Genomic DNA, 27,728 nt, shown 5'->3' on the forward strand with positions numbered 1-27,728 from the left:
AATTAATCAATTTGAGAGAACTTCTGATATTTTTCTAGCTTACTTTCTTAACGTTGCTGTTAAGAGGTATTTTTAATATATTTATATATATATATTTTCTATGTTGTAGGCTCATGAAGAATCTATTAAGATGGACAATTAACCAAAAAAGATGAATAGAAAATACTTCAGCTATGCAATAGTTTGAGTTCCCAGTCTTCCTTTTCTTTCAGAAATTTTCATTAGGCGTGTTTGTTCTTTTAAATGTTACAGTGTCAAACTTTTTAAGGTGTGATTTCCAGTGTTCTTAACAATGATAGTGCACATTGGAAAGCTTGTGTGCTGGTGAAGAGAAAATGGCTCATACAGTTTAGAAATTTGGCTTTTGGGCTTCACTGTCTCCTGATTTACATTTTGGCTGAGAGATTAGATTTTAAATCTTCAGGATTGGACAGCAACCTCAATTTTGTTTCAAATTTGTTTAATCCTATAGGATTAATGCTGGTAAGAATTCAAGTCAGTAAAATCACCAACAATTAGTGAACGCTGATACTGATTACTCTTCCTCAGCTTGCATATTCCTTCCTTCTGTCTTTCTGCCAAGGCAATTTGGGAGCAGTTGGCATTTCTAGACATTATAATATGTAGGTGTAGTTAAACGTTGCTGCCATACAATAGTCTTTTTTAGTTCGCATGTTGAACTATAATGATATATACATAAAATTAATCATGCAGTGGCCAGCACATCTAGGATATTCTCTGAATGAAGAAGTCTGGAACTTGAATGAGATAGGTTTTAATTTTAAGTGGGTCTGGTTGCTGTTCTGTCTAGATGTTTATGTAGTTATGGCAAAACTGATGAAAGCATGTGGCAAAGTTTTCTGTTCCCCCCCCCCCCCAGAGTCTTGAAGTGAGTTGTCAGATTGAAAGTACTTATTTTTTAATGGAAGCAGAGTTGCTCATAACTGAAAGAGCTTTATGCCTGGTAAAGTAGTCTTATTTTCCGACGATATTGTTTTAGCCCAGTTTATTATTTTCATGTAACAGTGTTTTGTGTGTTCAATTGAGGTAAAACTAGTTCTTTGCAAAGTATGAGAAGATAATGTCCTTTAAAGTGTACGAATGATTTTTGCCTTGTAATCATTCCTGTCATAATCAAATAAGATAGGTTTATATGTTGAGGCAGTATATTTTGTTAGGTCAGCTAATTCAGTTGGGAACGATTTCTCAGCTTTTAGTTAGATTCATAACAGCTAAGCTGGGTCTGAAAACCGGAAAAGTTAGAACAGTTTTTGAATGTGTTTGTATTAAAGGATGCTCCTTTCTCAGATATTTATAAGAAAATAGAGTACCAAACAATTTTTTTTCCCCTCCAAGTAGCAACTGAATGATTAATTGCAGTGTGGCATAGTATTGGCTGAAAAGTCTGTAATGCTTACTGTTGCTAGAATATTTTGTCCATGTGGACTTACTATTTCCTATACTAAGCTATTAAAGGTCAGAGGCCAATTGTGTTTCCTTTCATCCAGTCATGGAATATAAAATAAAGCAAATATATTCTATGCGATGTTACTTTTCTTCTGGATGCTAAACGTTTTCGGGTTATGGATTTAATTCTGATCTTGAGACCCAGAGTCATTCTTCATTATTTTTGTCTCTAATTAAGTAAGTTCCTGAAGAACAGGAATTTAAATAAAAAGCCAGATTTCGCAAGGCTTGCATAAAATCTTAACAGTTGGTATTAATGTGAGATCTTGATCTGAGGACACAGAAAATAAGTTATCATTCCACTTGATCATGTATGTGGTGATAGCTCAATCTGATTTTAGATCTACAGATAATAAACATAAACTACTACTATAACTAATATATTATTTGTTGTCTTTCTAGGTATACCAATAACAGTGCCACCACCAGGTAAACTTGCTTAGAATTTTTTTCCACATTTGGTTAAGAAATGAAAATTTAACTGGTGTGCAACTTACCAACTTCCTTTTAGTTATATAGGTAAAAGTTCATAAGTACAAAACTATATGTATAGGTGTAGGCTCAGTTATTTTGATGCCAGGCAGAAAAGAAAATGTATGAAAATGTTGTTGACTAGTAGACCTAATCAGCCAGTTTCAGATGTGTGCTTCCTTCTTTTCTTTCCATTCTTTTTTTTTTTTAGATATGCAGAAAATAGTTGTGATTGTTGTTTATTAAGTATTGTTAGGTACTCAGGAATTTTCCTAGTACGATAATTTCTGAATTATTGGTTTTTTAAGAATGATGAAGTGTTTGGTTTGAAGCAATGATAATAAATGTTTAATACTCCACTTTTGTTAAGCTTTGTTAGGTAGTTCTCAGTCTTACAAATAAAACCCATTTACACAGAAACAATTTTTGCGTTGTACTCTGGGATTTGTTTGCCATTGTATGCTTAACTTAGTTCTTTTATGTGTTTGTGTTTTTGTTTTTTTCTTTTTTCCCCCTCACCTAATTTATTATTACAGGCTTTCCACCACCACCTGGCGGTCCTCCACCTTCCCTCATACCCACAATAGAAAGGTGATTATCTGTTTGAAATCTTATAAAGCAATAGGTCAGTATTCTGTAACTGAAATAAATTAGTAAGGACTCTTACACTACCCAGTGTTTTATGGATTTTATCTGGGAGTGGGGGGACAGTTCCAGATTTTTACACTATTTTGACAGAAATGTTACTAGTCTCACCTGCCTGACACTTAATATTCTTTTGAGTAGGTTACTTGACCACTTATTAATTTAGTTGAGTTATGACACTATATCAATGCCAAGAATTAAGAACAAAGTCAAGGTAATGATTGTTAAAGTATTCTTTAGTAGTCTGAAGGCTTATTTAAGTGAACCGTATACTTGTCAGCTACTGTATCCTTTTCTATAAATGCAAATAAACAATTCGGCCACAGATTCAAGCCCTCATAAGCTATAGGAAGTGCCAGAGTTCCATGGAATCTAAATTTGTATTTTTACTGTGTTTGTTTTAAGTGTTCAGCTTTAATAGGCCTAACAGTATTTTTTCACTACCTTTTTTATATACATGTATATGCATACTTTTTTTTATATATATATATGTATATGTAAAAGAAAGAAAAAAAAAGTTGGCCAGCACAGTCCTTGAAAAGTACTTATATTTTGCTAGAGGCCAAAACCAAGTTATATACAAAGCTCCCTTAAGAAGATGGTGCAAGCCTCTTGCCAGTCCTTTGGGTTTCACTGACAGAAGGTGCACGCATCTGTTCCTTTGAAATTGAAAATTGTATTAACATATATGCTACAGGATGATGATGGTAAATCTCTGAGAAAATCCTCATCTGATTTAATTCAGAAAAAACCCTAACTGGATGCATTTGATGTGCATGAAAGTAAATTTATTATTTCATACTGACAGTTGCTGTGAGTGACGGCTGCTTCTGACTGTTAAGCAGCAGTCATTGCATTTACTTATAGTGAATATTTATATAGTTTCTGAAACGTGATGAGAAAAAATGAAGTTTATTGTGGAACCTAGGAACTAAGTCTCATACTTTTAAATGTTAAGATGTTGCATTGGCCTTTCATTATGATTGTTTTTGTTTTGTTTTTAAACTAAGCTAACCCAAAACTTATTTTTTAATGTTAAAGTGCCTTCAAAAACAGAAATAACACTTAGGTTAAATACTGCAAATATAATTCATTCAAGTTACGTAGGAAGTGCTAAAAGTTGTGAAAGAATTACATATGTATGAATTATGTCCTGTGCACATATCATCCTTTTTAACCTTTCTGATTTTTACCTACTTGAGTTGGCTACCACTGAAAGAAGTCAGCCTAGAAAATGTGTAGCTAATTTAATAGTTTATTTATAGAACTACACATTTGAAGCCCACCTGTTCTTAGATATGTGAGCATATCTACTTTTTAACAGAAAGAATGATAATGGCTTCATTCATGAATGAAGCACTTTCAAGCAATTGGAGGTTAAGCTCAGTATCTGTGCAGAAACATCTCATGATGCAAGAAACACTTGGAATAGAAAATTCCTTGAAAATACAAAAGAACAGCTTTGATGATATGGATGTTTTTTGTTTTAAATTTTAAGAAGATAGAATGCTATTTTCACCTCCTGTAGTAAAACATGAAATATTTCTGATGATAGACAGCTTCCATAATTAATGTTCAAAATTGAGGACTTAAATCCGTTTATAACAAACACTTTGTTTTAGTCTCTATGGTGGTAAGAATTAAGGGGAATAATATTAAAAGTATATATTTATTGATGGAGGTAGCTTTGGTAAAACTGGATTTTTACATGTATTTTATTTTCAACAGTGGGCATTCTTCTGGCTATGATGGTCGTTCTGTTCGTGCATTTTCATATGGTAGTGGTGAGTAAGCTTGCTGGCTTTAAAAATTTTGAGTAGTGCTATATCAAATTGTTTGATAGACTTACCAGGATTTTAGCTAAGAGACTAAACAGGTCCTTTCAGTAATTCATTATGAAAGCTCATTGCCTACCATTGTAAACAGATACGTGCTGTTGCAAATTTAACAGCTGTTGGTAAATACTATTGTTTTGCTTACTTATTTGTATGCTGGATATCTTTTCATGCTCCTTTTGCAGAGCTGTGATTTTGAAACATAATACGCTGTAATATGGACCACAAGTCAGGGAGAATTTTCCAAGAACTGGTAGGATTTAGAAGCAGGAGAACAAGTACTGTCAAGATATCATCAGAATTTTAACCAGCAAGACCAATCATTGAGAAATCCTGAGTGATGTACCTCTCCTTTGAAAAACTGTTTGTCTAAGATACTATAATCTTCAGATATCCTGTTGCAAAGTCAGTCTTTCTTTTTTTTTGGTTAATGTTATGGAAAAAATTTGAAGCTGAAAAACATCACTTTCTTGTTTTATAGTAAGAGTGAACCAAAATTCAGGTTTCATTATGTGCAATCAAATGGACATCCACAGAACCTACAGTGAGTTTAGAACCGTTACCTAGCACAGCTCTGCTTCTTGAGCCAAAAGAGTGATAGCAATACTAAGATGTCAGCTTCTTCCTGACGTAGCCCAAACTGGGAAGATAAAATAAACATAGAATCACAGAATGGTTTGGGTTGGAAGGGACCGTCAAAGATCATCTAGTCCAAACCCCACCCCGCCATGGGCAGGGACACCTGTCACTAGATCAGGTTACTCAAAGTCCCGTCCAGCCTGACCTTGAACACTTCCAATGGTGGGGCATCCACAACTTCTCTGGGCAACCTGTTCCAGTGTCCCACCACCCTCATCATAAAGAATTTCTTCCTTATGTCCAATCTAAACCTACCTTTTTTCAGTTTAAAACCATTGCCCCTTGTTCTGTCACTACAGGCCCTGGTAAAAAGTCTCTCTCCATCTTTCTTATAAGCCCCCTTTAAGTATTGAAAGGCTGCAATGAGGTTTCACCAGAGCCTTCTCTTCTCCAGGCTGAACAGCCTAAACAACCTGGGAGAGATGTTCCAGCTCTCTGATGATTTTTTGTGGCCCTCTTCTGGACCTGCTCTAATATGTCTTTTTTGTACTGGGTGCCCAAGAGCTGGATGCAGTACTCCAGGTGCGGTCTCACGAGAGCACAGAGGGAGAATCACCTCCCTTAACCTGCTGACCACGATTGTTTTTATGCAGCCCAGGATATGATTGGCTTTCTGGGCTGCAAACTCACATTGCTGGCTCATATTTAATTTTTCGTCCACCAAGTATCCCAAAGTCCTTCTCTGCAGGGCCACTCTCAATCAATTCATCACACAGTCTGTACTGATATTGAGGGTTGCCCCGACCCAGGTGCAGGACCTTGTGTGTTGCCAGTCACTGCCTCTGCCTTCAGTGCATCTGCCACCCAGCCCCATGCCTAGTGCCTTTTCTTCCAGCTGGCTTTTTCTGTCTCCTTGCTCTTTGTCCCTTTGGACCCTAGCTGCTGGGAGGAGAAATTGTAGGGAAAGTTCTGTCCAGTTCTGGGGATACATTGTCTGAACGTTTGATCTGTGCTGAACGTTATGTATCTCCCAAATGTTCAAAGTCTTTAGAGAGGATATACAAAATGACATTTTTGAATGACTTGTAATTTCTTGAAGTTGGAGCAGTTTGTGGAGTAACAAGTGGTACTTTGTTGACGTTGAAAGGATCCTCATAAGTTATCAAGTGTTTGCTTTCATGCATGGAAGGTTGTTACGTTTTCAAGAATTCTTGATGTGGGCAAACAGCTGCTTTATGCTAACTACTTTTTTAGCAATAATTGAACGTGTTTGCTGAAGTTGTAGCAAAAAGGTAAAGCTGAGGCAGACAGTTAACTAAGATACCCAAGTGACTATTTTGCTCAGGCTTCAACATCTAAAGCCATGCAGAGTATCATAAGGAAAACAGTCTTACAGTCATTAGTATGTACACTGCATCTAATACGTAGTCTCCAATTTAGAATGTTTTCACTTTGGAATCTCTTTTGTTAGAATTTTCTATTCTGTCCAGTATTGTCAGGGACACAAGAGTATTTCCAAGTTTATGTTGACCTTCAGAGGTGATGGCATGCTTATGTTGTTGCAGTACCAATATTTGAAAAATGACTGTCATCATGATCATGCCAACACTGAATTTGAACTTCTTCAGCAGGGTTAAAATATAAATTATGTTTGCCTTTGTATGGTTATGGAGACCAAGGAGCACAGTGTGCCCCCATCTTCCCAGTGTGCCCCCATCTTCCCAGTGTGCCCCCATCTTCCCAGTGTGCCCCCATCTTCCCAGTGTATCTGGCATCCCTATTGTGGCAAAAGCTTTCATATTTGCTGCACAAAGCAAATTGTCTGTCTCTAAGCTGTGCCTGTCATACGGATTTTTGGATCTGTAGAGGCTCAGTGGCATTTTATCGCTGTTGCTCATCTCTTAGTGAAGGATGTTTTCCGGGCCAGCATCTTACTCTCACAGTCCCTGTCTCACAACGTGATCTCTGGCCGGTATTTTACCAGTGCTCTCCGTGCATCAGAACTTGGGTAAATTGAGGGCTCAGCGGCGCAGTAGGCTACAGATGATCATTTTAATTAAGAATCGCTAAGTATATTTGATAGTTGCTTTGGATGATCGCGCTGAATCTCCAACCCATTGTCTTCTTTGCCAGTCTGTATGTTTCATGGCTTTGTCAAAATTGTGGGGGAAGATGAGCATATGGAATGCATTGCAAAAAATACCAATCTTGATTAAGACTCTAGCCTTTCTTCTGCCTATTCAAATTGCTAATCTCATGCCTTGGTGTCATTTCCCTAGTGGTCAGGCATGTTTCCCACTGCAAGCCCATTGGGAGAGTTGCATAGTAAAATAATATTCTTAACTCTTCAAGAATATCTATTTTGTCTCTGTGCTCTTCAACTGCATCAATGCAGTTTCTTCAATTTGCTCATAAATCCTTTCACAATTCAATGCTACCTTTGCCATCAGATCTTTGAATTTTATTGAGCTGTCAGTATATGGCACTGCGTTTGGTCTGCCAGTGAAGCAACTTGTATGCTTGTTTGCTTTTCCTCAAGCATTTCCCTGTTCTGTGCTGTAAATGTTCTTTATATCTTATGAACTTGCAAGAAATTTAGCGTTACAGAAACAGTTTGAGAGTCAGTATTTTTTGAGGCACAAAGAAGATGTATTAATAGTTTGCCTTATACTGTGACACCATGCAGCTTTAAATTCTTAAACCATCTCCAAAACAGGACTTAAGTCTCCAAAGCTATTGTTCAAAGCTCCCTCTCTTCCTGTTTTAAAAATAAAATTAGAGTTAAACTTTGGAAGTGTCTTTCTTTTTGTAGAAATTATTAGACTAATTCATGTAGAAATACTACAAGTGACAAATTGCTTCATTCTAAGTAGTAAACACAGAACATCAATTCATATTAGAAAGTAAGCCTCTTGTGTGTTGTGAATAAATACGGGTGAAAATCTAGATATAAAAATGTGCAGAGTATCAAATAACTGGTTTATCTCAGGTTATTGGGGTGGAAATGACATACTTCTGTCTGATGAAAATTACTGCAGATGTGAGGGAGTAACCAAAATTTATTGTAAGAGTTTATACTACCATTAATAATTGTTTTGTAGTATACATTTAAAGTTAAACTTAAACTTAAGTTTACACTTTAGATCAGAATATTCTGGCAGCCAGTATCTCGTAGACCATACGTATGTTGTTGACATAATGGCAAGTCAAGGAAATTAGCAGTCTTTAAAGTCCAGCTGTTTTTTTGCTATTTCTGGCTGCTTTCCTTAGAAGAATTTCAGGTTTTGGCAGTATAATGAACAACATACTATTGTATTAGGGTATTTTTTTCTGTTAACTCCTGATTTTGTCTGTAGCCCTGAAGTGAAACAGTGTCAAGCATTTTGTAAGAGGCAAAACCTCGTATAAATGCTTTTTTAAAGAATTATAATGCTTTTCATTGCAAATGTATTTTAACAACGAAGTGTTTTTTCCTGCTCCGCTGTCTGCTCAAAAGGTCTTTTGTATTCCTCCTTTGGACACTTGGCAAACTGCTGTCTTAAGCTTCTGCCAAAGCTTTCTGGGGCAGGCATACCCCAGACATTGTAGGCAAGGCAGTCTGAACACAGCTGTCAGGAGAAGCCACTGGTTTTATAACTTGACAGTATTAAATACAGCATCAGTTACGCACTTTACATTGGTCAGTGGGTATTTATGTTAATTATATTATTAATGTCTCTTCGTGACACCATGGAGTCAAGTGAATATTGTTCTCATGTTATAGATAACGAAGTGGAACTCAAAACAAACGATTTATTGAAGGCTATGTTATCATTGGCTAGCAAAGCAGATAAGCAGAAAGTGGGAAGTCCTCTGTACTGTAAGTCCACTAGAGAGTGCTGTTTCCAGTTAAATACTACAGCCCTTATTTTTCATTAACAGGATGCATTCATGGGGCTTCTGGAGAGGGAGGGCAGGACAGAACAATTGGGACATTAAGAGTAGTAGTTATTTATTACATTGGAGTTGGCAGAAAGCAATGGAGAAGCATGTCCCTTCCGTCTTCCCATTGCTGGTTACCTAAAAAGGTTGTGAGACGGTGTTGTGACTTCCTTCTTAACTTCTTAAGCGTATCATCTTTTAGATTAAGATAATATGCTTAATTTTCTGAAACTATTATATTTTAGTGGTAATAGTGGTTGTGCTGATTATTCATTAGAAATGGTATCTTACAAAGCGTAAGTAGCAGCGTTATTTCTTCTCCCCAGAATGAATTTATGGAATTTATTTCTAAAGCTGCTGTTACATCTGTAATCAGAAAAGTATGGCAAAGCATAGTATAGAATATAAATTAGTGAATGAGAACTTTGTAACTAAAATTATATTTTAAATACAATGATTTTAAAGGACAAAACATAAAAATAGTAGCATCTAAATAGAAAGTTGAAAGCATCCTTTTTCCTTGTTTTTCTGAACTGTACTTTCAGAGCCATTGCGTTTCAAAGGCAGTTTTGTTTTCTGGTTGTTTTTGTTTTGTTGTTCCCCCAAAACAAAGCCATTTGACCACATAAAATCAGATTCTTTCAGCAAATCTTTGCACAATATTTTTTTTTTTTCCCCCAAAGGATTTAGACAGTCTTTGTGGCGTATATCCTGGTTCTGTACATCTTCATAATGAGTATTTAAATGAGTGCCAGAGGCCTTTATTAGCATCATGGAAAAAATGCAGTTTGCTCAGAATTAATTTTTATGTGAAAGGGGAAGATTGAAAAATGTCGTTCGAGGAGGCTGACAAACGTCTGTGTTTTCATGCATAAGTAGTATTACAGTTTTCCTATGGTATCTGATTTTGTTCTTTCTAATACCCACATCTTTTTCTTTAGTCACCTTTCCGCACCTTTCAGGTTCTGCTCCTTCATGGTCTAGTCTTATGGACACCAGCAAACAGTGGGATTACTATGCACGAAGAGAGAAGGATAGGGAACGTGAGAGAGAGCGATCCCGAGATCGGGATCGCGACCGGGACCGAGACAGAGATCGAGAACGTACCAGAGACAGGGAAAGGGACCGAGATCACAGTCCAACTCCAAGTGTCTTCAACAGGTTAGTGAAATGTCTTAAGCATGCTGTAACTCTGCTCAAAACCCTGTGTCTGTGTTAAGTAGTGTACTTCAACATTAAAATTTAGTGTTCAGTTAGAGGGTGTGGCTTCTTCCCCTTCCCCCCTTTCTCTTGGAAACTATAATTAAATTTCTAAATCTAAAACAGAAGTGTAAAAATGACAGCGTACGTCCAACCTGGTCATAGTGCTTTACAGGTTACAGGTGTGATTTAAGCCCTGTGTATGTGTGAGATATGCAGCTCTCTGACATCAGTAGTTCTAGAAAAATCTATAGGAATCTTAGTTGCCAATTCAGTGCTAAGAGCAACGTAGTGCAACATTTGACCTTAATTAATGGTGTTATTAGCTGCTAAAATTGTTAGTTTGGTCATTAGCACTGGCTGGATAATAATCTGTCCTATCTTTTTTAAAACTATTATTTCAAGGTCAAGAACTTCTTTTCATTTTCAGGCAGATGATGAAAATAATGGCAGATAACTTTATTCGGCTTTCAACTCTCTAATTGCTTTAAAAAAAAAAAAGGAAAGAAAAAAGCTGCAACTGTTCCGTGGTTCATGTGCTCAAGTACAAAGCATTTAATGTTGAGCTCCCTATGACTCCATAGAGCAGAGGTCTATTGGCTTGCCAGATTTATCTAAACTTACTTTGCTTATTATTTGCTAAGTATTATGGGGTAAACATCCTGACGCTTTTCTCAGTGTTTTTTGTTAAGTTTCAATTTTTGCAGAATATATGCATTAGCTATTAGGCGGATTGTTTTTACCAGTGGTTTTACACTGTGGGGAATGAGAGCACCCGGAGTTATTTCAGTTGAGAGATGACCTTTTTTGCATGGTGATTGTTAGCTGAATGCCCAAACTGGGTGCAAGACAGGGGATTTTCCACGTATGCTGATGTGGTGATGTCCTCTCCCGTGTGCATGTGCTATGTTCCAGGGTCAGTTTCTGAGAACTCCAGACCAATCTAAACATCTGTTTCTCAGACAGCTTGATTGAAGGCCAGAAAGAAGCCTGGTCATTCAAGGGTGCTTGAAATGAACCTTAATAGCTTCCAGGCCTCAAGAAATCTCTGTGCTGCTGCCAGAGTTATCTGTAAAGGAGGGGGAAGAGCAGGCCTCAACTTTTTTATGTGACTAAATTATCCACCATCTGTAGCAAAGCTGTTGCCACATGGCTGTGTAAGAAAATGGGAGGCCCTTAACTAGTATAAGTTGGTTTGGGAGTCACAGAGAAGGTGGGAGAGGCTTAAGACAGAACATGCAGACATAATGTTTTTTAAGAAGGTTTATTTTCAATTCTATGCACTTAAGAAAATAAAATGAAACGAGCTATGAGGAAGAAAATATGAACTATTTTAGAGACTGCACAGATGCATTACTTTTATTTAAATTCCCTTTATTTAAACTTTGTTCAAGCGACACAGTGGTGGGATTTGGTGTAAGCGTCATCTTTAGCTTTTTACTGCTCAGAAATTACTGCTTTCAATGTTTTTAGCAGTTCTTTTCCAGATAAATAGCCTGTATTTGTGCTGTAGTATTTCTTAAAATTGTAAGGAAATGGCAATTATTTTTATTCTATTAGTATAACCAAAACATGGTTTAAAAATGAACCTTCAGCTATCTTTATATCCTGTTCTACCTTTACCCTGCTATCCTCAGATGAAGTTGTGCATTTTTACAATATATCTCACTCTGCCCCCTTGAGAAGATTCCGTTCTTTTTGGACTGTTGTCCCTTCTGCAAAGACTATGTTTTCTTTTTTTGTTTTGATAGTTTCAAGTCAATTAGTTACCGTTAAAAATGTAAACTTTGGAATTTGATTGATACCTTACCATTTTGTGGTTCTTCCTCAGCAATTTGAAAAACAAACCCAAAACCGAGGAACTGTATCTCTAAGGTCCTGGAACCCAATAATCCCATACAGCAGAACAGATGAGGGTCTGTCTGGCTAGAAAGCAGCTTTACAGGAAAGGACTTGGTGTCCTGGTGAACAGCAAATTGAACAGGACTCGCACTCAATGTGAGATAAAGGTCAAAACGCATTGAGCTGCATTAGGAGTGTAGCCCACAGGTGGAGAATGCCGTTATTCCCCTCTTATTTGGCACTTGATACAACATGTGAAGTACTGTGCTCGGTTTTGGGACCCTCGATATGAAAAAGAAGACATTGACAGACTGGAGACTCCAGTGGAGGTCTGACAAGGTGTTTAGCAGGGCTAAGGGGGTGGAGTTTATTTAGCTTGAAAGGAGAAGGATGAGGAGGGTTCTTAAAGGCTGGTTTCAACTACATAATGGGTGGTTATAGAGAAGATAGAGCCAGGCTCTTTTTCAAGGTACACAGAGAAAGGACAAGAGGGAATAGTTAAAAGTCACAGCAAGGGAAATTCCAATTAGATATGGGGGTGGGGGGAGGGAATAATCACAACAAGAGTGATCAGGTGGTAAGACAGGTTGCGGAGAGAGGTCGTGGAATCTCCAGCCTTGGAGGTACTCAAGACTTGACTAAACAAGGCCCTGAGTAACCTGACCAGACTTCTGAGTTAGCCCTGTGTGGAGGAGGGGTTAGCCCAAGTGACCTCCACGAAGTCCCTTCCAGCCTAAATCCTTCTGTGATTCTTTGTTGAAGGGTTTTTGAATACATAGGAAAGTTTTTTTTGAATACAGATATCAGAAGTTAGACATCTCTACCAAAGTGAGATCTCCTGATTGGTGAAGTTAATAGCTTGTGGTCTGTTTTGAAAAAGTAACCAAAGGTGTAGTGAACGAAGATTTTATGGATTGGACTGGTTTGGGGCTTCTTTGCCAGGAGGGCACGGGTAACTATAGGTCATCTTCCACAGGTCAAAGGTTGTAGTGCTTTTGAAGGCTTTGATAACTGTAATGTAAGCCCAGATACAAAATGGGGAGATCATCACTGGTGTAACATTGGGTACATGGCATTTATTCCTGTTCCTGAAAGCTCCCAACATACTGGACTTGGCAAACTGATTTTTTGCTTTGCTTACAGAAAGGTGGTTTATTTTCAGACACACGTACAAGCTGTCATGGTTCCTTAGTAGTTTGCCAAAATAAGGTTTAAAAAGGAGTATCAATAATATTTTTAACCTTTTCTAGAGTGTTTTAAAATAGTTGTGTAACAGAGCAAATGCAGACTGTGGGTTAACATTAAAGGTTTTGGATCTCAGCTTTGAAACCAAGCTGTAAGTCTGCAAGTAGCCATCTAATTTCTTATGGCAAGCTCATCAGAAGGCAGTGCTAGACATTCAAATTTTAACTTTTTAATTAGATACTGATCATCACAATGTTAGTTCTGGGAAGTAATACCGGATATTGGGAGTAGACTATAGTTGAATTGGTTTTACCTTTTTCTATCCCTGCAAGCCTGCAGAAGTGTAAGTCTCCTAAAATTGTGATGACTAGTGGCACGTTAAATGTGTGTTAGTACAGGAATCCCATGTCTAACAAAATTTTTAGTTGTTGTTCAAATCAGACTTTACCTTTGGTTATAACTTTTGGTAGATTTCAGAACCTAATTTTAATTTCATTTTTAACATTATACTTTTTTTTTTAATATTCTAAAACTGAGCTTTATAACTAGACTTCACCAGGCACATGCTGTCTTTATGGTGCTGCTTTATTACACACGAAGTTAAGACGCACTTCAAACATAGATCGAATGAAGACTGTCATTCTGAACTGCAGAACTAACTGCTGTGTAAGCTGGGCTAGTCTTCTCTTCAGTATGACTTGTCCTAGAAACTAGCAATTGATATCAACCTTCATCTTTCTGTGACATTTGATAAGAGAACTCTTCTAATTGTTGGTTTTACCCCTTTCCCTGGAGCCTTGAGTTAGTTTCTCGTGAGAAGAAATGCTTGCTAGAAAGGGACTTAGATTGTAAATGTTTCCCTTACACTTCCCTCCTTTCCCTGATAGTAGAGTAGAAACTTGAGGGTAAAACAATGGTAAATGATCTTTATAGATAGAAGTAGGTTAAAGGCATAGGACTTGAGGTTTCAGCATTGTAAGATTTGGGATTTATTTTCTCCCTTCCCCCCCACCCCCAACTGCTTTAGTTTACCTGTCTGGGTTTTGGACAGCTCAGTGGAGCAAGTGAATTATTTTCACACCCTGGTCTATAAACTAGGGTGCCTTAAGCTGGCTGTGGCTGTACTGTCTTCATTTTTTTTTTTTTTACAATGTGTCTCTGTTGTAGGTTTTTCTTGTGGGAGACACGTTAGGTTTAACATAGTCTTTAAAAAAGTGTTTAATGCAGTTGAATTTTGTTTTTGTCTTAAGAGGGGGACAATAGTTAAGAGAAGTGATAGTGGCATGATGCCTGTGGGGGTGACTGAGCACTGGCACAGGTTGGCCAGAGAGGCTGTGGAGTCTCCATCATTGAAGATATCCAAAAGCCATCTGGATGTGGTCCTGGGCAACTGGTGGTCCTGATGGCCCTGCTTGAGCAGGGGTTTGGACCAGATGACCTCCAGTCATGCCTTCCAACCTCAACCATTCTGTGATTCTGCGATCTGTCACAAATGTACTTGCAGGATTTGATCAGCTTACTCTCAGATCTGTAGTTATAAGTGCAGTATAAAATCTGGTAAATGTTACACAATTTTATAACAATATAGGCACTAATCAATGTCATATTACTCAGTGACAAATCGTAACTTTAAATTCTTTAGTAATAGCTGTAGTTTTCCTGATTTTGATGTGTGAATATTTTTAATGTCCCTTAGAAAAACAGGATTTTGTGCAGTGTGTTTGATGCTTCACTACAGTGTCTTAAATTGCTAATTTTTGAAATTTGCTTTGTGATATAATCATACAGAGTTTTATAGAAAGACTAGTGCTGTTGCTTCAGGCATTCCCCCTTCTCGCTCTGAGTTTTCATGCATAGCTGTAATAATCACTGATGTAGTGTCTTCACTTGGGAAATGGCCACAGGATCCAAGTTACGGCAGATAAAATTGTTTTGATCTAAGTTCTCAGTGCTCCAGGACATGAGAAATCTCTTTAGGCTTGAGCTGTTCTCCTTGCATGATCCGTTCTGATCTGATCTGTTCTGCTGCTGTCAGGGACCTCAGGAAGAGACTTTCTTTTATGGTAAATGTTGGCAAAGACAGAAAGCATGAAACACTTGGCTTTTGTCAGCTTAATAGTATCTAAATTGTTACCTGTTTTAATTGCTGCCTCAGCAGCACATTGTGCCTTTCTTTAGGACTTGGTAGGGATCTTCCAAACTATGGTTATGAAGACTTCATGTGATTATATAAATAGTTACAGTAAGTTCATTTGTATTGAAGTCTTGGTGTTAAATGATACTGGACACTATATCTGGGTAGGATTTTCTTGGTAGAGAAATCATAAAATGAGCATGCCTTTTTATGCTATGCTAATGTAACATTTGGGTGGTGTTGGCTAACTATAGATACTGCTCTTTTTTTTTTTTTTTTTTTTTTTAATTTCACTAAACTCTTAGAATTGCCCTTTTCATCAAATCAAAATTTGAAAATATGTTCCTCAGCCTTTAAATTCTTGTATAGCCTGTAATATTTAGGGGTTTTTACCAGCATTGTGGCAGGGCAGCACTCGTGGTAATCCAAGAGAGGAGTGGAAGTAGAGACAGCATTGGCACTGGAGAGAAATTAATTTTAAAAGCAACCCAAAACATTGAGTATATTTTACTGTTAGTCTCTTTGCACCTAGGTTTTCCTTTCTTGAAGCTGATGTAAGGAAATAGATCAACTGTACCAAAATTTAATTTAATTTACCCAAATGGTGTAATAGTCAAAAAGTGTGCTGATAAGTGTTGAGAGTTACACATGCTGATCTGAAAACATTACTAAAGTTTATGTAGGATTGTACTTCATTCGCAGCTAGATACAGGTTTAAGCTAACTGCTTGATAACTGCTGTATAAACTCAATGTGACACTGTTGTATTCTTTTTTCCTTCCATGTCTTCTTTTTATTGAACAATCCCCTTTCAAAATTGCATTAACCACAGAAGTCTAGTGTGTAAGGTGAAGAGCTTTAATGTCCTTTTAGCATACATTGTGGATCTCATTTAGAAACCCAGAAGCAACATTAAGATTTTTCTGTCATTTATCTTGAGAGTGTGTAAGAATTTATTTTTCTAATATATATACTGCTTGGTGTTACTGTCCTGAAAATATCTTCTTTTTTAATCAGTGATGAAGAACGATACAGATACAGAGACTATGCAGAAAGAGGCTATGACCGCCATAGAACAAGTAGAGAGAAAGAAGACCGGCACAGAGACAGGAGACACAGAGAGAAAGAAGAGACTAGACACAAGTCATCTCGAAGGTTTGAGTTTTTTAATAGGATACGAAAGACTTGACCAGTTTAAAAAAATAAAGAAAACTTTTAAAAGAACCCCAAACAAACTGGAGTTTTGTGGAAAGACTGTAAACACTTAGATGTACTACTTGGAACAAGTCTGCCATATAAAATGTGGACAGACAAAAAGCAATGTTGGCCCCAGGTAACTTCATATTGAATGATGTATGTGACAGTCTCAGCTAGTTAACAGAAACTATGAATTTGGGGAAACAAGGCTAAAAATGGTGGGTCAGAAAGAGGTGGAGTGAAGCTGACATTCAGCAGCATTAATGTAAGAACTCAACAGTGATTCTTAGTAAGTAAAATAACCCTCGTGGTCACTTGATAGAAATTGTTCAACTTGATCCTTTTTAAGTTAGAAATAAAGGTTAAGTCCAGGGAAGGGGATCAATAAGAACGTTAAACCATTAAGGGATGCCAATAGGGACATGATGTTATTAAAAGTATTGCTATTAGAATATGGGTTACAAATGTGAAAAACCATTCCAATTTCCCAACAAAAAGTACAGGATGGGTGGATGTGTGTACCATTCCATGAAAAATTCAGTTTGGCCCTGACATCCAAATACTATATGGGTTGGAACAGGAGCAGGTGCCAGTTTTCAAATATGAATGCAAAGGCTGTTTTTTTGGTACTCCGTAATTAAATGGGGCTTGAAGTGTCATGCAATTGTTTGAGGTATTTTTTTTCTCTCTCTCTATTTAGTAACAGCAGACGCCGTCATGACAGTGAAGAAGGGGACAGCCACAGAAGGCACAAACACAAAAAATCCAAAAGAAGCAAAGAAGGAAAAGAAGCCAGCGGTGAACCTGCTCCTGAACAGGAAAACACTGAAGCTGCCCCTGTGGAATAGGCTTGTGTGATTTTTGCCTACGTGCATATATATTAGTGCCAGAAATAGATTACTATAAATCTTGTTATTTTTCTGGGTATTAAAATAATTTGCTCTTAATCTTGTTCTGTTAGTTTGAAATCAAAGGTTACTTTGGTTTTTTTGAAAATAAAAGAATGAATTTTTCATGTTAAGATTCCTGGACTGACTTTGTCTTTCAAGAAACAGTGAGAAAACATCCTACAGCTAGAGGCTTATGCTCTTACAATATATGTAGGGCTTAACTTCTTCGTATTAAATTGTCTCCTTTTCTCATAAGCCAGTGGAAAGGTCATTCTTTTACTGACTTTAGAAACAGTGTGCATTCACTTTATTATATACCAACATCTGGAACAGTGTGGGTTTAGTACAGCTTTTGGAGTTCATATTTGAAAAGGTCATCCTTTACTACAGGGACAGGCAGGAATTGCAGACTCCTGAAGAACCTTGTACTAAGGTGAAATGAAAAAAATCAGGGAAACTGGGAAAGGTGCTGATTGTTCTTAGTTTGATGGAACACTGAGTGTGGTGATGATACACTTGGTAATTATGTGTGGTCTGTGTGGGTGCATAAGGGTGAATTAAGCTGGATAATCATCCCTGCTGCTTTTCAGTGGCTTAAGAGAAAGTTCATTTTAGTCTTTGTTCTAGGGGAACAGCTGTCCTTAACATGGTAAGATTAACAAACATATCCTCTTCCCATTGCTAGCTTGTGAGGAAAAAAAGAGACTTTGGAACATGGGTCATTCGCAGAGAAAGGCAAAGAAATATTTTAAGAAAAATATAAGACCATCATCACTTTCAGGTTTACTCCATCCATAACAGTATCAAGTGTGATGGGCACGGCAGTCATGCAGAAATTGTACTGCCCTGTCAGGGTGCTATTTAGAAGACTTACTTGATGGTATTAGCAGGGTGCAGTGTACTTCCTTAAAACCAATAATTCGATATATAAAAATCCTAGATTTATTATTATTAATCAAAACATACAGGGAAACTAGGTCGTTTGGTTTTGGATGAAAATAATGTCTGTACAAGTACACAGTTACAGTTATTTTTAATTATTTTAGAAATTTAATTCACAGTTTTACAGACTAACAAACAGTACTTGAAAGTCTTGAAAATACCAGCTTCATGCTGACCATGAAAAGGTACACATAATCAAAGTGCTATTAATGTGTTGGATAAAAACCTTCACCTGATTTTTGCAATTGGAAAAATTGCAAGAAATTTTTCCATAAGTTATTCAAGGATTTCTTTTTGTAAATCAAAATAAAGTGGGTGAGCAGGAGCTGCTGCTCCTTAAATTTCATTATTATTATAATGCATTAAATATATATATAAAAAAACAACAAAAAAACCTTAAGAACATGGGGAAGGAAAGACAAGTCTGTAGCTTACATCACTCTGAAGTGATTTTCTGACAGGTGTCCCTGCTTTGCCTAAACTTGACTTTCCTTGACATGCAGGTTGAAATTTCACAAACCTTTTCTTTATAAACACATACTTGACACCCCTCCCAAAAAAAAGTGAAGACTGATGTTCCTTTTTTTCGTTCTGTGTTAAATTACTTGCCATACTCTCCATGAAGACTTGTTTTATAAAAAAGTGCCAGGCCAGGACACAATTGTGAGAGTAACTTTTCCTTTCAGTTCTTTGAGCATCCTTGCCAAGCAGGCATGCGTCATTCCTGATGTGTTCCTGCCATTGACAGCAAGGAGGATGTCACCGCATCTGAAAAACCAAAGGCAAATATGAGAGAACAATTAAACAAGGTGACTTCTTATCTTAAACATTTGCATGTCCTAAAGCATGTCCTTAAGCTGGGAGGAAGGGGTAGAAATGAGAATTACTTTTCCTTCTCTGGCTGACCGCTGTTCACGAATAAGGGAATAAAGCTGGTGAAAATACTTCACTTTTTTTTCCCCTTACAACTTTATAATTAATTAGACATACTTGAAAGAAAATAGGGTATAGTTCTTTCAGATGGGAATGATCCGTGTTCTGAACAAACTATGTTTTAAGACTTCTTAATTGATTTAAGTTTGCTCTGTAAGTCTGCATTGACTCTCTTAAATTGTATTGGTGTTTGCAGGGAAGGTGGTTGGTTGGTTGGGGTTTTTCTGAGCTGGGGATGTGGGAAAGCTTCGCTGTGCTGGCATGCTTTGTACTACCCCAGAGATCAAACTGACTTATCTTTATACTTATTCATATACTAGTGATTGCTGGACATCTGAAAATACTCTACTATGACGGCAAATCTATTAAAGTTCAGGACACTTATGTCCTATTTCCAGATCTGTCAGTTAGTTCTGTGTCAGCGAGTCCTTTTTTCCCCCCCTACAATGTCTTCATGAAAACTTGTTTTAAAAAAACCCCACAAATTAACTAGATGAAAGACTTACTTAAATGAAAGACTTACTTAAATGCTACTTTTCATTAGATAGTTATCGTTACCTAATTCTGCCATCATTATATGCTGGTGTTCCCCCAACAATGGATTTGATAAAGAATGGTTTGTTCCCAGTATGTTCTTCATAGCCTCCTACGATGCTGAAGCCAAGACTTCCAGATGTATTTCTTCGTAATACGATTTCTTTGCAGCTGTACAAATACCTGAAACAAACCAGTCTAATTAAATGTCTTACGGTTAACTTTAGATTCTGATGAATCATTAATGATGAATCTGCCTCTTGATACACCCATAGAGTGCTTTGAAAATGTAAAACAGCACCAAAGTTCCACTGCAGTAGACACCTACACTTCCCTTCTGTTTTTTATAGTGCTGCTTTCCACAACCAGTTATTCTAAGAGTAGAATTACTAGGTAGTCTTGGGGTTAAAATACTAAATAATTATTTCATACGGTAAAAATTAATGCAAATGATCTAGCTGCAATTGAAAGTGATGGAGAAAAACACTTAACTGAGACTGGAGTTAATATTTGTAAACCATCATTCAGGAGGCTGTTTCATCTACTTTGTACAGTCCAGTGACTTATGTTATCTTCTGGATAAGAGCCTGTATGTGATTAACTGTGTCAAAAGCAGTCAGGCACTTACTACTGTGGTGCATGTCAAAGCTAAAAAATTTCAAGGCCAATGAAATGAGCCAGAATTCCAAAAATCATAGAGATGACACAAAGAAGAGTACTTGACAATAAAAGCTCAGGATCCCTTCTTCCACGGGTAATGTCGTAAGTCACAGTACGGAAGATGAGAGAAGCCTATCCATGTCAGTCAGTGCTTTGGAGTACTGAGGCTGCTGTTAAGAAGATAGCTTGGCCTCATATAATGATTAACGAAGTATTTTAAGGTAAGAAAGTTGAAATCTGCCTCTGTCTTAAATTTATTTTATGATACTGTAAGTTATGCTAAGTCAAAGCTTAGCTGAAACAAGGAAGAGGGGAAAGCAAGAGTGGTAAGGTATTAGACTCTGACATGTTGCCTATTGCTCTGAGCACATTAGTAACCTGAATACCTGCTTTGTTTCTTTTTTTTAAGCAAGCAGAAAGAAACAAGATTAGTTACAGAGCAACCGAAATTTCTGTGCTTAGTACTTAACTCACTTGTCATTATCAGTGTACCCAGGAATGACTGAAGAGCCTGAAAATCCTTTTGCTATTCCAAATCTGAAACGATAGGCTGGTCTACAGCAAGCAACTGCTACACGCTCTATTCAGAGACTGTCTAGGTTTCTGAGAAACAGCTGACACTTCTTCTGTAGAAGGATAAATAACTTTATCTTAAAGACTAATGCATCTAGCTTTTTTCAACTTTTATTTGTCAAATAATGCTTTTGCTGTGTTTCACAGCAGGATTTTATAGTAATACTAGATTAGTCCCTCAAGACCTACAAATATTCACCTGCTGCCAGGATGGTAGGTATTTAATATTTGTGCAAGAATTCACTGGCTGCTAATGTAAGAAACAGGTAACATTTGGTTCTTTCCTCAGCAGCCAGGCATTATTACTTTACCATCTGTGGACTTCTTCAATGTGCAAAACCACTTAAACCCTCTATGTTTGATGGTACTTATCAAGGTCATGACCAAGTGATGCCAGGATTCAGCCATTAGTGCTATTACCTAGTGTTGATTTTGGGGGGCAGGGGTCTCTGCTGCCCAGCGCTATGCTCGCTGCCTTAAGGAGGACATTGCTGAAATTAAAAGGTGATCAGCTAAATCCTAATGCCTTAGAAAAGAAATAGCCAAGCAGGTAAAGACACGAGAAGAAAACGCAGTGAAGACAAACAAGGCTTACATGCAGTAAGCCTGTACATGCAGTCTGTAAGGTTATCAGTTACACGGTCTCCATCAGTCCAGAAAGCAGAAATACATGTTTAATGTCAGAGTATATGCTAAATTTAAGTAAAATAGACACGGCATACTAGCGTTAGGATTGTTCTCTCTGCCAGAGCAGAGGAAACGCATGGGAAGCAAGGAGCAGCAGAGAGAAACTACTCTGTCCTGACTCCCACCCCCTGCGCTGCCTGTCAGCTCACCGAAAGGACGGGGCATCACCTGCTGTGACAACAAGGCAGTGGAGACCAGGAAGGCGGGAGGAGAGGTGCTGGAGTGAAGCTGAGCATGTGAAAGGGGGAGGAAAGGTGTTTTCCAAAGCGTTTATATGTTTGTCATCTTTGGTTCCAATACCCAAATTTGTAATTAACTGTTTTAAGTTAAATTCCCCAAGCTGTCTGTTTTGCCCACAAAAGTAATTGGTGAGTGATTTCCCTGTCTTTACTTTGACCTATTAGTTTTCTCGCTCTTGTTCTTCCTATTTTCTCTTGTCCGGCTGGGGGTGTTGAGCTGTGCGGGTGCTTGGTGCAAGCCAGGCCCAACCCATCACATTGGCCATAGCTAGAGATCGACTCGACAGAATAGGAGTGGCTAGGTGGTGTTTACGCCTTTAAATTGATGTTTCCTTATCTCCATCCTATGGGATGGAGGGTATAAACATGGCAGTGCACCATCCATCAACTGTGCATTAATGCTGTCGGAAATGGGAAAAGGATGCTGGGGAGCAGGCATGCGCAAATCTGAGCTGTGTATAAAGCTGTTACTGCTCGCTCCAAAGAGTTTAGTACCTAAGCAGAGATGCCTGCTCTGCCTGAGCAAAGAGCAGCCCAAAGGAAATTAGCTCATTTGGGTCTGTTTACAGCTGTGTAGTAATAAAGACAAGCTAGAAAGCGCCACAGAGGGAAAACAAAATAAGTACTTGGGTCACCCGGAGATGCTTAGTGTGTTTGAGTAGATTACTTCTCTGCTGGAACGATAAGCCCCAGTCTGTGTGTTTTGACCCAGTTAAACTGCCATAACCCACTAAACTGCAACCGGTCCAAGGAGAACCGTCTTCTGCCTTGGAAGAGAGCGGCTCACAGCCGTCTGCCTCTATCTGTAAATACCCCAAAAGCTGAGGACAAGGAGTAATTTATGTGTGAACTTGCCTCAGATTCAAGACTTGAGGATAAACAGTGTCTAGACACAGGGTCCTATCATAAGAAATACTACAACTGAGCATCAGTTACTGATGCAAGAGGAATTTAAAAGTGCCTGTTTTCAAGTAGTTAAATGTACAATTCCCTGCTGCTTTTTGCGAAGCGTGAGTAGCCTTATGCTCTGGGAATGAAAACCAGCCTGACTTCAGGAGGATTTCAGCAATAACAGGTATGAAAAGCATGACTCCCTCCCCCTGCCCCATTACAGTAGATGACTGGCAGTGGAGTACAGTAATATTTGAGAATTACTCCCATCAGAGCCATACAGCCCGGATGGAGTTAATTTGGGGGAGTTTCTGTCGTAGTTCCATGTTTTACATCCAGTTCTACCCCTGGTTTGCAGAATGACTTTGGCCACCTCCTGTCTTTCTCATCCCACTTTGCAGATAAAGAAAAGCACTCGTGTGAAGTACTAATGTTTGTAAATGTTATGACAGGATGATCTATAAAGTATTTTTAAGTGCTAGCTGGGGGAAGGAAATGTGAGGAGAGCAAAGAAAGGAGAGCAGGAAAACAAGCAAGAGTAGAAGAAACATCACGGGGCTGGGGAAACGCTTTTCACCAGCTGCTCCACATTATTTTCTTTGTGCATGCTTCACAGCAACATTTCCCTCCAACAATAAAGGAGACCTGTCTTCCTCAACAACAAACAATTAAATTAGCTACCCTGAAATAAGTCTTTGGGCAGGAATGCTTAAGGTCCTGCATCACTGCTTCCTCCCCACGCCCTGTCCACAGCCCCTCCGCTTGCATGCGGTCCAAGTTTTGACAGATGTCAGATGCACATGTGCGTCTATTTTATAACCGCCACATATTAGATTGTACTACAGAAAGAACAGAGGAGTTGTTTATGTGCTATCAAGCCATATAAAAGTGACCGAGGCCAATTTTAAGATCTCACAATAAAAGGGCTGAAATTGTGAGATCCACAAATGTTAAATTACACAAGACAGCTTTTCCAAGACTTCGAGCTTTGGAGCGAGGAGTCAGATAACCTGTCTGATTTCTGCTGCTACTGACTCGATCCAGAAAAATAGTGTAGTTCCCTAACGCTCAGTATTTGTGCCTCTTGTCTGTGCCCATAGCTGTAATATGTGTGCAGTCCTTGGGAAAGGGGCAAGTTCTGCGCTAGACAGAGAATTAAGCACTTAGAGTACACTAGCCTCAAAAGTGAGGAAGGCATACTTAATCATGTAGCTATTATTAATGTTTGCCTGTTTTCTACTTCATATGTCATGGACAGAGGTCTGTAGATATCTTCTAGTCTTTAGCTCAACTCAGCACATTTTACAGAACTATCCTTCACAGGATTTTCATCAAAACTCCATGTTTTTTGAACATAGAAGGACAGACTCTCCTCTCTTGGTTTCCAAATGTCCTGCTCTAAGCTGCAATGTCAGGCTGCCTCTACACTCCCCACTTTGCTTTCTGTGAACAGATACTCACACTGCACTGCCATGGCTTGTCTAGAGCCACATCTTTCCCTTCTCGACAGAATTTAAAGAATCCACCATTCAGCCGCCTCTATTTTTAACCGTGCCTGTTCTGGCCTACCAGTGTTACCACCTTTTCTATTTGTTCAGTTTTCCTTATGGAGGTGTTTCCCATCCTGCCCATCTTCCCAAATACTTTGCATGAGCCTGTATAGTCGTGATTTTGACATTTCTACTTTTCCATCAGCTGTATCAAATGTTCTTAGACTTACACGCCCTGGAGCAGTCCCTCTGGTAAATGGTATGGCTTTACTAATGTCAACACAGCTTTAATTAAGGCAGGTGAGTCTGCACCATCTCGCCCCATAGTTGCACATCAGGCACCTTTACCAAGATGGACCTGTCAGACGTGTATTTGGACAGAGAATAATTTTCTGTAACAGCCTAGAAAGCATCATGAGACTGCTGGCAATACTAGATCTAGTTGGGATGTGATCCTTGCCAAAAGCAAACTGAAAGCCAGACAGGGAAAGGTTAAATGCTCAGATTGGAGGGAAATGAGTTAATGTGATACACGACCTGGTGAGAGAACTTGTTGAAGGACTTCCAGATGTCTGGTGTGGGCCCTGGAGAATCAGTACAAGAGTAAGAGGGTAAGCACACTCACGCCAGGGAAGACTGAAGGGTCTGATAATACCTAATGAGCAAATCCAAACCTGATCCTAGTGCCCCTACTCAACCAGCCAGCTACTAATAAGGATGCAGTCCACCTTTGTTACTGTCACGTCTAATCAGTGTTGGTGTCTGTCTTAGTCCGATGTTCAGAGCGGCGTACCAGCTCAGCATACCAATCCCCCTACTTTTCTTTGGTAGCGAAGGGCCATGCTGTGCTCTGTGCACAGGGTCGCAGCTGGGAATAGAGTTACAATGAACTCCTGTCTTCAGCCTTGCTGACACTGGGGCTGGTTTTCCTTTGGACCAAAGGGGTGGGAATGGCTTCACACATGCTGCCTTCGAAGTGAGGGGATAGAGTGAGCTTAGAGACCACTTTTAAAATGGGAAAAAACACCTTTTCTTCCTAAACTTCAAAGCAGAACTGACTGATGTGAACCCTGGGTGCAAGTCTGCAGTACTGTGGAGCTCTGTCCTTCATCTCTGTGACCTTGCTGAGGACATGGGGACTTCAGGCAGCTGTGGGTAGAAGATGATGACCAGGCAGCTCAGGTTTTCTATACAGCACAGCGAAGATGGAGTTAGGCCAGGCGTAGGCAGGGTGCAATTGTTTCAGCCCACCTAGCAATGGATGGCAATTGAAGGCAAGACTCAGCATTGCAGATTGCAGTGTCTATAAGGCCTCTAGCCTGCTCACTGTCTCTGCTGGGAGCATTACCTGTGCTCCAGTGCCTTCATGTTGGTGTGTAGCTGGTCAAGCTCAGGGGTGCAGAAGAAGTGAGCAGGAAAGAGGACCTCCCTGGGCCTGCCTGTCTGCAGTGAGACTGGGTGAGAAAAGTTTGCCATTGCCTGGGGTAGCAAGTTATGGGCCATCCATTTACTGCTTTTTCTTTTCACTGTTCTTCTTTCACAGGAATAAGGATGTAGTCCTCTCCACTGGGGAAGGAACGGTTCATCTGTGGGTGACAGACACACAGCCTGCCTTCCGCTCTTGTAGTACTTCAGCACGTTACACAGTCATTAGCCTCAGACCAAGCCCCGAAACACATCTGGCCCTCACAGCAGACCTTGCTGCAAGGTGAATGAGCTCAAAACAGCTCAAGCCAGAAGGAGGGCATCTAACCTGCTATGCGAGACTGGGAAATGAAGAGGAGTCCTAAAATTGTGCCTAGAGCAAAAGCCCACCTGTTCTGCAGACCGTCTTTTCATGCCCTCCCGTAAAAGAGAAAGAGACACTCTGAACTGCTGCCAGGGCTAGGAGTATGGGCAAAAGTAACTTATAAGCTAAATTCTTAATTCCTTAAAATTATATACCAATTTCAACTGTGTGATGCTAGCTTCGCATATTCACAGATTTACAACATGTCCTCATTTAATACTTCACAAAATGTCGCTGAAGCTGCAGGTATACACCCTGACACCGAGTGTGTTTGAAAGAACGACATGCGATGCGGCTTTCATTATCTTTACTAAAATGACAACACAGCTGCTTCCTGTATATGACAAATGTACTTCTTTCAGTCGGGGGTGGGGTTAAAAGAGGTGATTCGGAGATACTGGCCAACAGCACGCACTTTGCAACATCTGGGCAAACTCAAACAATTCAGCTGGATTTGGCTAAGAAGAAGGGCTGTGCAGCTTGAGAGCTGCAGGAGGGGTAGCTCTGCCTTCTGCAGGGTAGTCGAGCCTAGACCCTAGTTCAGCAAGCTCCTGTCTCCCTGCAAGCTTTTTCTTTCACTCCCTAAGTGCCAGATATGTTTTCAAGACTGGAACAATTCAGGATCCTTTCCTCCCTTGCAAGGGGATCTGCGTGTCTATTTTTCCATGTACACTTACCCATTTACAAAAGGGAGGTATTTAGAGTCAAGTCTGCGACAGAGCCTGGATTTAATTAAGATGTCAGTGCAATGAATCAAGCCAAAAGAAAGAATTGCCAGAAAATACAAATCTTTCCTCCCACTCCCCTTCAGCAAGAGGATGCAATCTGTGGACTTACCGTGGCAGCCCCAGCCACATAACCCAAGAAGGGGACCATTCGCTGCTCTCAGAGGTTGCCTGTGTGGCCTCGGGAGGTGGCAGGCAGCCCCATTCCTCCTGGGCTTCACATGCTCTCATCTCCAGGGCTTTGAGCACCACCGACGAGTTGGTGTTTTTCAGCAGGGCGACAGCCTCGCTCCGGCTGACCCCCGTAAGGTCAATCCCGTTCACGTTCAGGAGGATGTCACCTGAGACCAATAGAACGGATGACAAAAAACTCTGCAAGTGTCTCCAGGATCCCAACCCCCCCGAACAAGCAAGTCAAAGCCATGGCCAAGAACTCGCTGCCTGATGAGGCTGTTTGTTAATCCTATCGTTTAACGTGGATGTGAAGCATATGCTAGTAAACAAGCCACAGGCATGAGGGAAGGGGCTAGATCCCTGTACACAGGAGCATCGCCAGGCTGGATGGAGGCTTTGGTCCTGGTTTCTTGTCATGTCACGTCCTGCATCCAGAGCCGAACAGCACAGCTGGGGTCCTGTTGTACCAACAAGCTTTGGTACGGGCACCTGATGCTAGTCCAGGTCTCCAAAGCCAACTTCCAGCTAACAACTTCTGTACTCAGCCTGAGCTTGAAACCTGAAAGCTCGAAGGTGGTTTTCTCCCAGCACTCCCTAAGCTGAGGACTGCCGCTCCAGCTAGCTCTTCATAAAGTTTGCTTTGTGGAATAACATGTTATTATTTTAATGTTAATGCCTGTTTGAATGGCCACAAGCCAAAACATCTTTCTGTATGCCTTATTTATA

General features: G+C 39.3%; 2 protein-coding genes across 11 annotated transcripts in view; one reads left to right on the plus strand and one right to left on the minus strand.

Annotated features, from left to right (window-relative positions):
• Nucleotides 1-17,496, plus strand: part of FIP1L1 (factor interacting with PAPOLA and CPSF1) — a 44,635-nt gene extending 27,139 nt beyond the window's left edge. For 2 of the 6 annotated variants that reach the window (XM_076336253.1, XM_076336255.1), the window contains 7 exons: nucleotides 1,870-1,896; nucleotides 2,475-2,529; nucleotides 4,312-4,367; nucleotides 8,761-8,856; nucleotides 9,860-10,079; nucleotides 16,296-16,433; nucleotides 17,176-17,496. In XM_076336253.1, coding sequence (XP_076192368.1) covers nucleotides 1,870-1,896; nucleotides 2,475-2,529; nucleotides 4,312-4,367; nucleotides 8,761-8,856; nucleotides 9,860-10,079; nucleotides 16,296-16,433; nucleotides 17,176-17,323 — 740 coding nt within the window. In that variant the 3' untranslated portion in view covers nucleotides 17,324-17,496. The remainder of the gene's footprint in view (nucleotides 1-1,869; nucleotides 1,897-2,474; nucleotides 2,530-4,311; nucleotides 4,368-8,760; nucleotides 8,857-9,859; nucleotides 10,080-16,295; nucleotides 16,434-17,175) is intronic. The other 4 variants (XM_076336256.1, XM_076336258.1, XM_076336254.1 and 1 more) reach the window with 3 other exon arrangements.
• An 885-nt stretch (nucleotides 17,497-18,381) lies between these two features.
• The window catches only part of LNX1 (ligand of numb-protein X 1), a 78,842-nt gene continuing 69,495 nt past the window's right edge, over nucleotides 18,382-27,728 (minus strand). For all 5 annotated transcript variants that reach the window (XM_076336248.1, XM_076336249.1, XM_076336247.1 and 2 more), the window contains 3 exons: nucleotides 26,941-27,169; nucleotides 19,799-19,957; nucleotides 18,382-19,075 (listed from right to left, as the gene is read on the minus strand). In XM_076336248.1, coding sequence (XP_076192363.1) covers nucleotides 18,940-19,075; nucleotides 19,799-19,957; nucleotides 26,941-27,169 — 524 coding nt within the window. In that variant the 3' untranslated portion in view covers nucleotides 18,382-18,939. The remainder of the gene's footprint in view (nucleotides 19,076-19,798; nucleotides 19,958-26,940; nucleotides 27,170-27,728) is intronic.

Source organism: Aptenodytes patagonicus, chromosome 4, assembly GCF_965638725.1.
Source record: "Aptenodytes patagonicus chromosome 4, bAptPat1.pri.cur, whole genome shotgun sequence".
NCBI classification, from domain to species: Eukaryota; Metazoa; Chordata; class Aves; order Sphenisciformes; family Spheniscidae; genus Aptenodytes; species Aptenodytes patagonicus.